At 45.4% G+C, this 12,711-nt stretch overlaps 1 protein-coding gene across 5 annotated transcripts in view; it reads right to left on the bottom strand.

Annotated features, from left to right (window-relative positions):
• Positions 1-12,711, bottom strand: part of DAB2IP (DAB2 interacting protein) — a 125,220-nt gene that overhangs the window by 98,715 nt on the left and 13,794 nt on the right. For all 5 annotated transcript variants that reach the window (XM_084219813.1, XM_084219817.1, XM_084219811.1 and 2 more), the window contains exon 2: positions 11,824-11,927. In XM_084219813.1, the coding sequence (XP_084075939.1) occupies positions 11,824-11,927 (104 nt within the window). The remainder of the gene's footprint in view (positions 1-11,823; positions 11,928-12,711) is intronic.

The raw sequence follows: 12,711 nt of genomic DNA, 5'->3' as shown, positions 1-12,711 counted from the left end.
GAGTTTAGGCACCATTTGTGCCTAAGAATAGAAATAATCCCCTGAGTGGTCCCTGGCACTGAAGCAGGGCAGGAAGGGAATTTCTGTACCGCACTGACCTTTATGGATCAAATATTTTTCATTTGTTCAGTGTTAGAGGCACAGGGCTGGACGTGTCTGTAGCCCCTCAAACACTTCATATATCATTTATTTCTGCCAGCTCTTTCTGATTTGAACTTTGGTGTTGTAAGTTGCTTTGCCATCCTGCAGCTCTGCTCCTGTCAGGTGTGATGGAGGGCTCTGTGCAGGTGACCAAGCACACGGCCCCTGTGGAATTCTCTTCCCCAAAAAGGGCATTTCCAGGACACATGAGGCCGGCATGGGGGCTGCTTTGAACTTGGGCACATGGGAGGCAAGAGAGTGCCAACCCTGAGGCTGAAGACACCCCCAAACGTAGGAGAAATCTGCAGAAACCTTAGGAAATGACACTTTTGCAAGTTTATTAACCAACACCTCCACATTCTGTTTACATGGCAAACCACTGGGCAGCTGTTTCAACACTGGACAACCCTTTCCATGTAGAAATTTCTCCTAATATCTCATCTAAACCTCCCCTGATGTCTCACTAGGAGCAAGGAACCACCACTTGCTCTGACTGATGTTACCCTAAAACCTTATTCTAAAGGGATAAAGGAAGCCCCTCTGAGACAGAAGTGTCTTGGAATTAGGCTAAACCCCAAAGGAATGACAAAACCATTGCATGGCCAGAGGTAACTGGCAATAAAAACTCCAATCCTGCTGCTGCACTCTCTGTGGGCAGACCCATGCTCTTTGTTAGAGGATAAACACGGAGATGCAGCAGCCAGGATCACGAGAGGGGCTGTCTGGGAGGCAGGCCATGGAGCAGCCCCAGAATGGGAGAAGCAGCTCATGTTGTAAGTGCTGCTTAGCAACACTGCCCTGCCACGGCCAGAGATGAATCAGATCTGCAGTGTCATTGCAAACACCCGGCTCAGCCCAGCTGAAAAATCAGATGAAGATGCACTGATGTCCCCCAGGTCACCCAGGGGACAGTGTGGGTCTAGCCAGGTCAGGAAAGCTGGAATTACATCAAATTAGAGGCACTGAGGGTTAATTATGAATGTGGCAAATCTCACACATGTGAGTATCAGCAAATCACAGAGAAGCAGCAGAACACATTAACACACAACATCTCATCCCTCTCCCACCTCTGGCCAATAAAGGATTGCTGCTTGAGCTCCATTTTCATAAAGATTTTACCTATCTTGTAGAAACTGCCTTGGTCAGGGGGTGTTCTCCCACTGCCCTGGAGAAAGAATTCTCAGTTCTGGACATCCTCCCTGATATTTTCAGCTAACTGCTTCTTTGCAGAATTTCACTTTCTTCCTTTTCTGTTCTGGGAAGATTCCCTTCCCAGCCTTTGGTAAAAAAACAGAAACCTTGGGAAGTCTGGGTCTGGATTCTCCCATTAGCACTGATTTCCATGGAACATGGACAGGGAACAGGTGAGACATTAATAAAGGATGAAGGAATTCAAGAGTCAGGAAGAGCCCAGATGACAACCACACTTCAACAGTTATTATTCAGGGATCACTTGGTTCTTCAATTTGGATTCTTTTGTTCTCCTATTAAAACAAACCCACACTACTCTGGATTATTTGTTCCCAGCTCTGTAATTATCATACTGACAACATTTCACATCCGAACAAGACAGATAAATATTCCTTGGGAAGGTAGGAGAAGGGTAATTGAGCAATCAGGGATGAAAGATGCAGAAACAGAGATACAGGGAGAATGCAAGTAACCTTGAAGAGCAAACCCAGTGATCCACCCAAAGACAGCAGAACTGGGGACAGCCTGACCCAGGGACACCAGGCCAGGATGGCACCTGCAGGAGGATTTCAGGGGGATGGAGCAGTTTCCTTGTTTAACAGGCACAACAGAGTCCCCAGCCCAGAGGACAGTCTGCTGTATCCAAAACCCTGAAACATCCTGAGCCAGGTTCCTTTGGGGTTTTGCCAAGGGCTAAGGAGCCCGGGAGCTTTCAAGAGCTGCACGTTGGAGCTGCTTCTGTGGGGCAGCACTTCAGCTCCAGAGTCACTGACCACTGGGCTCAGTACAATTATACCAGGCACAAAACCTGTCTAGGAATGGTTGTGCCCTTCTATTTCAGGAAAAAGGTACTTTTTCATATAAAGGAGAGTAATTTAATTCTTTTCAATCTGAGAAATAATAATATGCCTTTTAAAAGCTAGTCCCCAGGCAGATCCATGCTTCAGCAAGCTTACTGTCCAAGGAGGGAGAAAGGAGGGCAGGCTGGTGGAGGTGGGAGAGCAGGCAGGAGCTGCTGTCACAATGGAGGGGCTTGGCAGGCTCAGAGGGAGGGTGTGAAGGCACAGCTGTCCAAGTGATTTGCTACACTGACTATGCCCAGATAAACTGCAAAGCCAGGATTACTGCTCAAGGGCTCATTCCTATGCCAGCCCTCCAATCCTGGTAAAACAGGTATCAGAGCTCACCAGGATGAGCAATAAACACACAGGGGAGAGGGGAAAACCATCTCCATAAATCTCTTTACATTACTGCCCCTTTTTAAAGTCCACCTTTGGGTGTGATAGAGAGTAAACTGGTTGATGAGTGTGTTTTAGCCCTGCTTTGATGTATGGTCTTGGAGCAGCACATGGATGTCCTGCTGTGTCAGGCACCTCCCTGCTCACTTCCACCTGAAACCTCTGGGGCAGAGCAAATTCTGGAAGGGAGAACCCCATTCTCCACAATATTGATGGCCAACTCTGAGTCTGCAGGAAGGTACCAACACCAAGCTGCCTCATTTGCACTGACAAACCTTGTGTGCTTTTGGTAACACACTTTCTACAAAACCAGCTGCCAAGCCAATAAATTTTAAAAAGCAGTTGGTAGATGATGTGTTTAGAGTAAAAAAAATATTATTATCTTTTGAATGTAGGGATTCATTGTGTAATTTTGCAGTAAAAGTTACTCATTCAAATATGAAACTCATGTTCCAGGCAGATGCTCTTGGCTTCAAAGACTTTCCTCACATTTCTGCAGCTTAAATTGGAACATTTGTATTCAGCAATAATTACAGCTGCAATCAAACAAAAATGCTCACTTTTGTGAAGGTGTGGGGAATACCAACTGGAATTCAGATGATACATCAGCCCTGCATTTCCCCTATCTCCCTCCCTAGACAACTCACTTCCCCGACATTGTGCAAATACTGAAGATGAAGTTCATTTATCCTCATCTCAGAATTTATGAAAACGATTATTTCAGTTTGATTCAGCTCCTACCTACAGCACTGGAAAAAGGGAGAAAAATTACAATGGAAGGATAAATATAACACACATATGATATTTCCAGGAGTACCAGCCTGGCTTTCATGCTTTCTCCATCCTTCAGAACACATAGATCAGAGAGCTTTTTGATTAAGAAAGCTCAGAGAGAAATGAAAACCAAGGCAAGACTACTCCCTGGTCTTTTTCTCCACCTTTACTCCTTTCCTTTCCCTCCTCAGCTCATACTTTGTGTCTGATTTTGGGCTGAGGCGCTGAGGAAGGTGATATGAAACAGCACAACTGACAATTCTCTTAGAACTCACATTGAAAGATATAACCAAAAAGAATATCCTTCAGGAACTGGAGGCAAAAATTAAGTTCACAGCTGGTTTATCCCTCAAAATAATAAGACAGACATTGCAAGTGACAGATCCTATTTTTGGGTCTTAGCAGTCACTATTTCTTGCCTAATTATTAGCAGTGGATTTACTATCTTTAAAGCAGAATTTTGTCACCCTGCAGGAAATTTCAATTCTATCAGGCAGATTTAAGTGTCATTCATTTCTTCCTCAACTATTTTTGACTTGGTTGCTAATTATCAAGGAAGGCTTCATTCCTGGAGGGCCCGAGGGCAGGGCCAGCACGTGTCCCTCAGTCCCAGGCAGTGCCACAGCAGCTGGGACACTCCCTTGTTTCCCAGGAAGGGATATGAAGGTCTCCTCCTCCACCCTCTAAGAACAGCAGAACTTTTTTCCTCTTGTGTCTAAATGGCTTCTGTCCAGGAGCAACCTGTACCCATCACTCCTCACCTTTTCCATGGGACTCCTTGGGAAATGCAAAGTAAATTTCTGTACTCAGTCAGGCCAGGCTGTGCCATCATGGGAATGCCATGGAGATGACCTTGCAAGAGGCAGGAATGAAGGGAGGGACAAGGGCAGGGACAGGCACAGGGACAGGTTATGCTGCTCAGGGTGAATCCCATTCTGCAGAGCTGTGTAGGGAACTGCATGGAGCCATTCAGGAAATAAAGACATGATTAGTTCTGGAGCTAATTTCCTTGGTGCTTTGAAAAATGTTGCAGGGAAGATATGATCCACTGTAATTATGGAGAAAGATAAAGACAAGAAAGTTTCTGGAAGAGTGCCAGGCCTGGAACACCTGAACACCTCAGGAAAAGCAGCAGAGCTTCCCCACTCTCTCTGAAATTATCCTTGATGCCTGAGCCATGAATATCACTGGGAAAAAGAGAGTGGGGAGGACAAACACAGCCTACTGCTTATCAGAGTACAGTGCTGAGGAAAAGTGACAGCATGGAGGAGAAAGGGAATCTTGTTTCCATGGCAACTAAAGTTTGAAAAAAAGTATCTAGAAATCAATGTCATCTTCCCAAGTGTGCTCCACCCAGAGCCAGGAATCCAAGTTCTCCAGCTGCAGTGTCCTGGGTCTGTGCAATCACCAGGAGAGCAGGAAGCAGACCTGCTGTGCCCGCAGCTGCACTGGGTTTGGAACAACAGTGTCACCACCTGGAGAAACTGCCTCACACGAGGCTGCAGTGGAGGGGAAGAAGAAACCTCCAAAACAACTTCCAGACAATCCAGTCAAAGGCCATGAGCTCCTCCACGTCTGTTAAAGCTCAGCCACTTCCACGGGGGGACAACACAGACAAGAGCACTGCCTGTCACAGCACCCTCATTATTACCAAAGTCCACAGGTGCCATGTGAACCATCTGCAGTGAAAGAACAAGGAATTATGGCTCAAAATATGTTCTGCCAATTAAGGAGAAGTGTCTAGTCTAAACTAGAGGAAAAATCTGTCTCAGAAACAAAACTTGGGAGAAATGTATTGAAAACTGTTCAGGGTGACTGTGGCAATGACACAGATTTCTATGAATTCCAGTGCTATGAATTCAGCATTTAAGCAAATACTGAATAACCCTGAACCAAAGCAGCACAAATTCCCAGTAGAAAAAGTTCAGAGATGAAGGTCCTGATGCAATGGGCACACATGTTCCAGTCTCCAGGAGATTCAGATAATGCCTTCCACTCTTTGACTTGTTTTCTGAAAGCACAATGTCAGTGCTAGTGAAAGAGGGAGAATGTGTTTATTATCCTACCTTTCATATCTGCAGGACAATTCTTTATCTGTGACCCAGAAACAAATTAAAGGGGCACTGTCATGTTGGATATTCTAATGGCCATCTTTTCTCTGTGCTACCAGCAATGTGAGAGCTTTCAGTGCCCAGAGGTTTAAACAAATTGAAGCTTTTGTTTGTTTACCTTCTGCCTCTCATTCACTCCACAGAAATGAAACCAGTCAGGTCCATTTGCCTCCCTACAGCCTATCAATTAGTCCAGGCTGTTTGCACTTGGGCTTCCTGGGAAGAGACTGAAACAGTATCAAATGTTTCCTGTAGTAGCTTTGAAATGAACATTTCTGTTCAAATCATCCTTTGGAGATGTCTCTAAAGAATGGAGGTGGATCCAAGTACGTAGCTGAAAAATGCAGGGAGAATCTGAGATGGTTTCTCTGTCTTTGTGAGGGGAATTCAAACAAAAATACACCAGAGCACCCAAGTGTATATTGAATTGTTAAAACACCACAAAAAATGCCAAACAAACATGTTTTAGAGAGTAAAGGCCTGTCACCTGGCCCGTTTAAACCACTTTCCCCATTTATAGTGATGCCTTGAGTTGATTTTGTTTCTTATGAGATGACCAGCAGCAGTACTACACAGCCCCAACTGTTTCATACAGATTCTGAATGATGTGGAAAGTGGCATCATCCTCCCAGGCCTTAGTTTCCCATTTATTTTGAGGCATTATGGTAAATTGTAACCCCCCGGTGCCTGCAAGCCTGAATTCATTCAGATTGGCAGAACACTTTAACAGCTCCAGATGAAAGGTGCTACAGAAGTGCCAAGTACTATCACTGTAATTATCATTCAATATACACTGATCAAAAGAATGAAATGTGAATTAGCATTTCCTATTAGCCCTACTTACTGCCTAAATGTTAAATATTCCTCCCATGGGCTCTCTCCATGAAAACACATAGGAGCTGTTGGTATTTCTCATCTGGCTACACCACTGCTTCCCCAGGAGTGGAGGAATGGAAGGATCTTAAGAGAGTCATGAAATCAGGAGAACACAGGTTTATCCCACAAAAACTTGCTCAGGCTTTCTGGGGAAAGGGAGATTGGAGCTGCTTTCTCACTCCCTCCCTTCTTATTCCTGGCACAAGGAAATCTCTCCCACTCCATTGATTTTCTGCTGTTCCCTCAGGGATTCTGAGCCCTGCCTGGAGTCATGGGTTTCACACAGCCCAGAGGGATCAGTGCAGCATCCTCAGAGGCTGAGAAAGTGTAAACATCTGGAGAAGCTGAACAAAATCAATGGAACTGATTGGAGGTGCCAATCTGGACCCTCTGCAGAGCCAGGCAGCTTCCTGAAACATTTGTTTTCCCCTTTCCCACTCAGTATTTGACCTTATCTTCCCCAGAAATACAAATTTCCTTGTTTATCCACTGCCCAAGCTTCACACAGGAAGCAACAACGTGAGCTCCTGCCCTAGTCCAGAACACATTTCAGTGGTGCTGGGGCACAGAAATTGGGTGATTTGTGGCATTTCCCTCTCAGTGGAAGCTGCAGGTTAACCCAGGGCTCTGCCTGGACACTGTGAGGATCCTCACAAGGCTCCTCCTGCAGCAGCACCAGGTCATGTCCCATCCCCTGCTCACTGCCCCACAGCAGAGCCAGCCCTGCCCCGGGAACCCTCTGCTGTCCAAGCACCCCAGTGTGACAGCAATCAAAAGCAAGCCAGAACCCCACAAAAACTACAGCAGGATCACTCACATTTCTGTAGAGGAATGGCCTGAGTGTGTGAATTAAGCTGTTGATGAGCCCTATGCTCTTCTTTTCTCTAAAACTGTCCTTCAGACAGCTGCAGGCTCTGACAAAGAGACCTCCCTGGAACATACTCAGTTCAAAAAGGGAAAAAATCCATACCCTGCCTTGCTGAGCCCCTTTCAGTGAAGCAGGTCATAGCACCATGTCTTTTATCCTGTCATTCTTGTCTCCTGCTTGATGCACATCATAAATCCTCAGTGGTTTGGACTGCAGCTCTGTGCTGAAATCTGACAGTCCCTCCTATCTCTGACCATGCTGCCTTCCAGTACTCCCCATCTGGAAATTCCAGGTTTACTTAAAAAAAAAATAAATTCAAGATACAAGGTCAGACTCAAAGAATTAAAAATATCTTTACAGTCAGGTTCACTTTCCAATCCCTGTGCTAGGGAGCACTGAGTAGGGAAAAAGATTCCCTTTTTCAAAATGGAATTTATCCTTTATACCTTAACTAGAATTTATCTCATGTCTCATAAAGGACAGCAAAAATTAAAGATCAAAAATACTCACAGATTTATGTTAATAAGATGACTTAGAAAAATAAGGCAAAGGGCTCTAATTTAAATAACGAGCCATTAGAAATGTGACAACATGAGGCGCTGGCAGAGATAGTAAGAAAGTCAGGGCCTTTCTGCCCAAGGAACAAGGACTTGGGAGTCCAGGAACCCATTTACTCATTTTCACATTACAGCATCAATTTGGAGAATATTTAATTCTCTTGAAACTGAGGAGGATTTCACAGAGGTAATTAGGAATAGTTTAGCTAGTGGTTAACACCAGGATTGGGAATTAGAAATGAAGAAATTCAGCTCAGGATGAATTCTTGGGCTTTGGAGAATGATCAAATTTAAGTTAGCTAAGTTTTCCCTCCCTCAGTTTTCCCAGCTGGAAAATGAGGGTGGTAAGAACGAACCACCTTTGTGGAGAGCCTGGCAATCCCTGCACAAAGGATGCTCAAGGTGCAAGGTCTGGGTGCTGGGGTACCTGACAAACCCCTCTGGGCGCCAGATGAGCCCTCCTGATTTCTGCCAAGCAGTACCAGGGGGACTGGAAACAACTGCAAAGGCTGAAAATCACCTCATTTTTCTTCCAATCCCTATAATGCTCACAACCCCAAAGCTTCCAAGCATGTCCTGTTGCAGAAGTGGTGACTGAACTGACAAATACATTCTCCAAGTAATTTCCATATTTCTTGCTGCCACTAGCACTGGTTACCCGAAGTCAGTTGCAGCTGACAGTTTAATGATAATGGCTTTATGTTTATATATCATCTGTGATAATGTTCCTATTCTCCTAAAATTCAATCCCTGCAAAAGGGGCACTTTAATGTATGCAGCCACAGACCAAAATGACAGTAATTTTCCCTTTGAGCTGCAATGGTTTAGTAAACAATTACATTTCAATTAAAGAGGGTGATCATGCCGAGGGAAGCGCCATTCCACTCTCCACATAATACAGGAACATAAATTCTCCAAAGAATTTCTCAAATCATTATAATATATGTTACATGACTGCAAAAAAAAAAAAAAAAAAAAAAAGAAAATAGAGGGTATTATGCACAGGCAAAAACTTGGAAAAAACAAAAATCCTTCAATATCTTGTCCACAGCAGCTTGAACTGGGATCCCATTATTTAGGATTATGTTCAGTGAAGAGGAATGGCAGAAGGGCTCTTCACTTTCATCTCTCCAGGAGTTTCCATTTACTGCCATTAGTATTTAATACTTCATTTATCAAGGATTAAAACCAGGATAGATGGAGGAATGCTGTAAGAGTAGCTTATGATGGATCACTGCAAATTCAGCTGTGTACTGAGCCCAACCAGGCAGGAAAACTGCAGGAAAACAACTTCATGTTACAGGGAGAAGAAAAACTGTGTTTTGGTGTGGTTTTGGGGAATTTTTGAGGCCAATGTGGCTTCAACCAGAAGAAGTACTGAAGTGTTTTTGGTGCTCCTGGAAAGCAAATTATTAATGCCAGAACTGAGGATTAAAGGGCTGGAGAAAGAAATCCTAAATTCTGTCTAGTAAAAGAGAGAATACAGATGCTTCCTCAAGTTTTTTGGCAATTTGGACTTTGCTTGGCCTGGGATATTCTCCCAGAAAACGAAGGAAATCGGGCTCTAACAGAAGGAGTCAATAGATGGCAGTGCTTGATGGGATGGGAGTGAGTCCTCCCCAGTGAGCCTCAGCAAATCCTCCCCTGCAGCACTTCCCTGCAAGGGGGGCACAGTGAGGAATTTCACTGGCACTCAGCAGACTTGCCCAGCTTCTGGCCCCTGAGTTTGACAAAATACCCCACAAACTTCATGTTTAACCCATCTCACACCTCGAGCTATTGGGATTCAATGAAGAGAGGCAAAATGCTTCTCTGCCTTCTCCTAAAAGCAAGGCTTTAACCAGGGCCATGGAGAAGGGACACGGTGGTGTCTGCAGCCCTGCAGCATCACCAGCTGCTGCCAGGTGCCCACTGTAAGTGCAGACTAAAATCTGAACACTTGGCTCTGAGAGCAGGCTCAGAACAAGGGACCTCAGCTCAGGTCCAGCCTCACTGGGACTGAAGCCTCGAATTTCTCATTCTGCATCAGCTCATACAGAGCTCTGAGAGCGTGGAAGTGAAGGGAGGGATTTACCTGGAAAATAATTCTTGTACAGACTGAGATAACCAGGACTAGAGGAGATTTTTCCAAGTTTAGGAAGCTTCATTAAAAATTTCTTTCAGGAGAAGGGGTTGAGACAGGACTTGATTTTCAAGGTTTATATTCTATTATTCAAAAACTACCAGGAGCTCTTGTTTTCAAAAACCACAATGCCCAATTATCTGTAACCTGCCTGGCAGACTTCTGTATGGGAAGGGAAGTTCCCAAATTTCCACCCTAGTTTGCTCTAGTTTTGAAATGAAAGAAAGCATCTGGGAATGCAACACTGCCAAAATAGCTGAAACCAATGGCTCCTGAGCTTCCCAGGCCCTTGGAGACTCAACAGCAGAAGGATGGAGATGTCAGGGAAGAACAATCAGCTGTAAAATATGAAAAGCTTACAATTTCCAAACCTACAACAGCAGGCTCAAAAGTAATAATCCCATTACCACTAAACTAAGGCACTAATTACTATTCCCAGTGGCTGGAGTGGACTGACTGCTAATGTTCCTCTGGTTAATGAAGGAAGGTGAGGGAGAATATATTTCTAAAGTCAGACATCTGCTGAAGGCTGGGCAGCAGCACCAACTGCACCTAATGAAGCCATTCATATTAATGCAGTGACACTCGGAGGGGGCGCAGGGGAGAAATGAGATGAGGCTGGATTTGAACTCAGAGAAGACAAATGTCATGTATTACCCATGTGATGGCTGCCCTTATTTAATCCACACTGAGTAACAGAGCTGCTTAAAGCAAAGAACTGCATCCCACATCAGCTGTTCCACCACCAGCTGCTCAAAGCTGGAATAGCTTCTCTAAAAACTCAAAAGCAGGATATATGCCATTGGAAAGGAATAAACAGCTTTTTCTTTTCTTTGACTACAGGGATACTAAGAAAATATTCCCAAATCCTTTGTCCTGTGAAGAATCCAGATTTTCCCATCATGTTTTGCTGTTTTCACCAACCAGCAGCAATTGTTTAAGGTTCAAGGATACTCATTCACTGAGATCAATAGGTTGTGATGGCTGGAAGAACAATTTCTAGAACTAAAATAAACTACTTGTCCAAACTGCTAATCATGACTCATTCACCAATGCAAATGTTCTCAGGTGAACTGGGTGTGCTCAGATTATTTTTTTTCAGATTGCACCATTGTCTTTGCTTTGAAATTCTGGTTCTGCCTCCCTGAGTTTGGTAAGCAGCAGCTGAGTCTGTAAAGAAGGTGTGGCCTGCAGAGAAAACCTGCATGGAGCAAACCTGCTGCAAGATCATTTGTGTCTTCTCTGAATAAAAATATCTGTGTGTGCTGAGAGCCAGCCCAGACACCTGATGTGAGCAAGGAGTGGGGAGGGGACTCTGTGCTCACACTCCTCCCACTGTGCTGACACTGGGCAGGGCCAGCCAGGGCCCAGCACTGACAGATCCCATTCCTGGGGTCCCTCTTCCTGTCTGTCAATGGACACAACAGTGCCCTTCCCATGGAGCACCGAGACCACTGGCAGTCATGGTACAGAACCAGTGACATCTCAAAGCACAGGGATTGAAGCCATGGAAAAAGTGGATGGCTCCTCCAGGCTCCTGCTGGAACAAGATCCCAGGCTCTGGGCAATCCCAGCTTGGCAGGTGTCCTGTGAGTTAATGACAGGTTCCTCCAGAGGAGATTTGCTCTCTGTAGGAGTGTGAGCACACACTGTACAGCCGCAGACAGGTAAATGCACCCAGGAATACACTGCACCAGGGCTCACCAAGGAAACCTCTCCAGGAAAGTCTCCCAAGTGAAGCTCCAGGCTCCATTCAAACCCTACTGCTCCACCAGGATACATCTGCCAGCTGCTTGTTGCTAACAGTGTCTAACAGCACCCATTCCCTACAAACAAGTGAGCAGCCAGTTTCACACACAGCACTTCTCCCAGAGTGAGCAGGTTCCTTTCCCCCCAGGTCACTCCTCAGGATCCCACAGCCCTGCTGGAGAGGGGGGACACTGACCGTGACCCGGAAGGGCGTGGTGGCCGCGGGCTCCATGCTGGGGTTCTTCTCCGAGATGCCGCTGGGCATGCTGCGCCTCTGCCCGCAGCGCTCCGGGGGGGACTCTGGGGACAGAACACAAGGGACAGTTACAAACCCAGCAGCACAGGGACACAGGGACAGCCCAGCAGTGCCAGCAGCCCGTGCAGAATGTGGCATCTCCCCCACCAGTGAGGCGGCGTGACCACCCCATGGATTCCACTCACACTTCCCCGAGCTGCCTGGAACAACATGCCATCAGCAGGACTTTCACCTTCAACAATTAGCATTTTTATACAACTGTAAGCTTCAGATAATGCCTGACAGGTTGGCATTATCATTATTTCCAGTCTGCAGATGAGTAAACAGAAACTGCATTGAGATGAGTGAGAATTATATGCAAAGTACAGATCCGTGCACTCGTGGATTTGATCCTCCTCAGGGAAACTGCTAATGGGGTTAGAGGCACAGGATGCTTAAGTTACCTCTCTAATTCCTCTAGCAATTTGCTTTGGAACCAGGAAAAAATAATTAAATCCTGCTTTCGATAAAGTATAAAATGAGGATAAGAATACTTACCTCCTTCCCCACCGGCAAGGAAGGGAGGGGGCTGAAAAGGTAAAATTAACAACTATGCTCAACACTGAGGAGATTTAGAAAGATGTTAGGACAGGTCAGCTACAGCATTGTAGGGTGGTGTTTCCTCAGTTCACAAACCCTCTTTGAAAGCACCGTGGAACTCAGAGAAACAGGTTTATTTCCAAGCTGCCATTCAGTGATGCTCAGACCTTGTAACAAGCTTCCCTTCCCAAAACCATTCCAGAGTCCTCCTTAGCCAAGCACTTCCATGGACGTTGTCTCCTCAGCAAG

This window comes from Fringilla coelebs (assembly GCF_963513975.1).
Source record: "Fringilla coelebs genome assembly, chromosome: 21".
Lineage (NCBI taxonomy): Eukaryota > Metazoa > Chordata > Aves > Passeriformes > Fringillidae > Fringilla > Fringilla coelebs.
Note: the sequence above shows the minus strand (reverse complement) of the source record. Positions and strands in the feature narration are given on the sequence as shown.